Genomic DNA, 1,181 nt, shown 5'->3' on the forward strand with positions numbered 1-1,181 from the left:
GGCGCGGCCGGAGCCGGGGTGCGAAAGTCGGGGACGAGGTGAGCCCTGAGGGGCGAAACCGGGACCCGGACCGAGATCGGAATCCCGGAAAGGCAGCGGGACTGCCGGGACCGGCTGTCGAGGAGAAAGGCTCGGGGACGTGGCCCGGGACCGAGGGGTGTGAGGGCGGGCAGCGCCGGGAACATGGCGGCGTTCCCTGAGGGGCGTCCTGTGGCTGCGGGGACCCGAGTGGGGCTCCCCATGCAGAGAATGGGGTACAGGAGGGTCGGTATTACACGCGTTGGACATGAGCCTTTTTTTGGGACAATTCGCATAATTATTTATTTTCTGCGTGAAGAGGACTCGGTCTCCTAGTGACACTCAGGCTGGCCCCAGGCAGGCTGGCGGCAGTGCTGAAATCAGGCCCGGGAATGGAAATGAGCTCGTACCTGCCTGCAGAACGCGTCACAGGCACTGGCAGCGATCCAAGGAATGCTGGTACAGGAGTGCTGCTGCACAGCTGGGGTGGGAGTGAGGAACAGCAGCCCAGAATAACCAAGAGAGCTTAAAGAAAAATTGACCTTGTTTCAGTGAAAAAATAGAAAAGTGAGAAAGCAGAGCTGCTGTCAAATGCTGAGTGGGGAAAAACGTCAAAACATACCAGGATGGAGTCAAACACTTTGCTCTGTGTGGTGGAAACAAGGGGAATTCTCCAGGGAATCCTTTTGTCACCTAAGCAGACTCTGGCATCAGGCCTGGTGCAGTACACAACTGGACAATAGCTACGTTTTTGAACAGGCTTAAAACTTCCGAGTTTTCATCCCAGTTCTGTAGTTCTTGGCTTATAATTTCTTGTTTCCATCCTGCTTTACTAAGCAAAAGCGCGAAAACAAATAATTTTCTTTTTCAGGCTTAAATACCAAGCGAATAAGGATGTCAATTGTCACAGTGCAGCTTGGACAGTGTGGGAACCAGATTGGGCATGAGGTGTTCAGTGCTCTCTGCAGTGACATCCGTGGCAGCCACGGGTTGTGTTCCAAGAAGGAGAACAAATCCTACCATGATTCCTGCAAGGAACGGTTCTTCTGCGAGGAGGAATCTGGAGGTACAGTTTTAAAGAGGTTTTTTTCCCCTCTCAGGGTCTGGTTTCAGCACACAGAAACATCAAGTGGTTTCTTTCCTGTAAGATCTATGGTCTCTGG

At 52.8% G+C, this 1,181-nt stretch overlaps 1 protein-coding gene across 1 annotated transcript in view; it reads left to right on the top strand.

Moving 5' to 3' along the window:
- Positions 1–6: 6 nt before the first annotated feature.
- TUBD1 (tubulin delta 1) overlaps positions 7–1,181 on the top strand; it is a 5,194-nt gene continuing 4,019 nt past the window's right edge. The window contains 2 exon segments of the mRNA XM_008631094.2: positions 7–38; positions 890–1,084. Coding sequence (XP_008629316.1) covers positions 913–1,084 — 172 coding nt within the window. The 5' untranslated portion in view covers positions 7–38; positions 890–912.

The sequence above is a fragment of the Corvus brachyrhynchos genome, unplaced genomic scaffold (assembly GCF_000691975.1).
Source record: "Corvus brachyrhynchos isolate BGI_N302 unplaced genomic scaffold, ASM69197v1 scaffold283, whole genome shotgun sequence".
Taxonomy (NCBI): Eukaryota; Metazoa; Chordata; class Aves; order Passeriformes; family Corvidae; genus Corvus; species Corvus brachyrhynchos.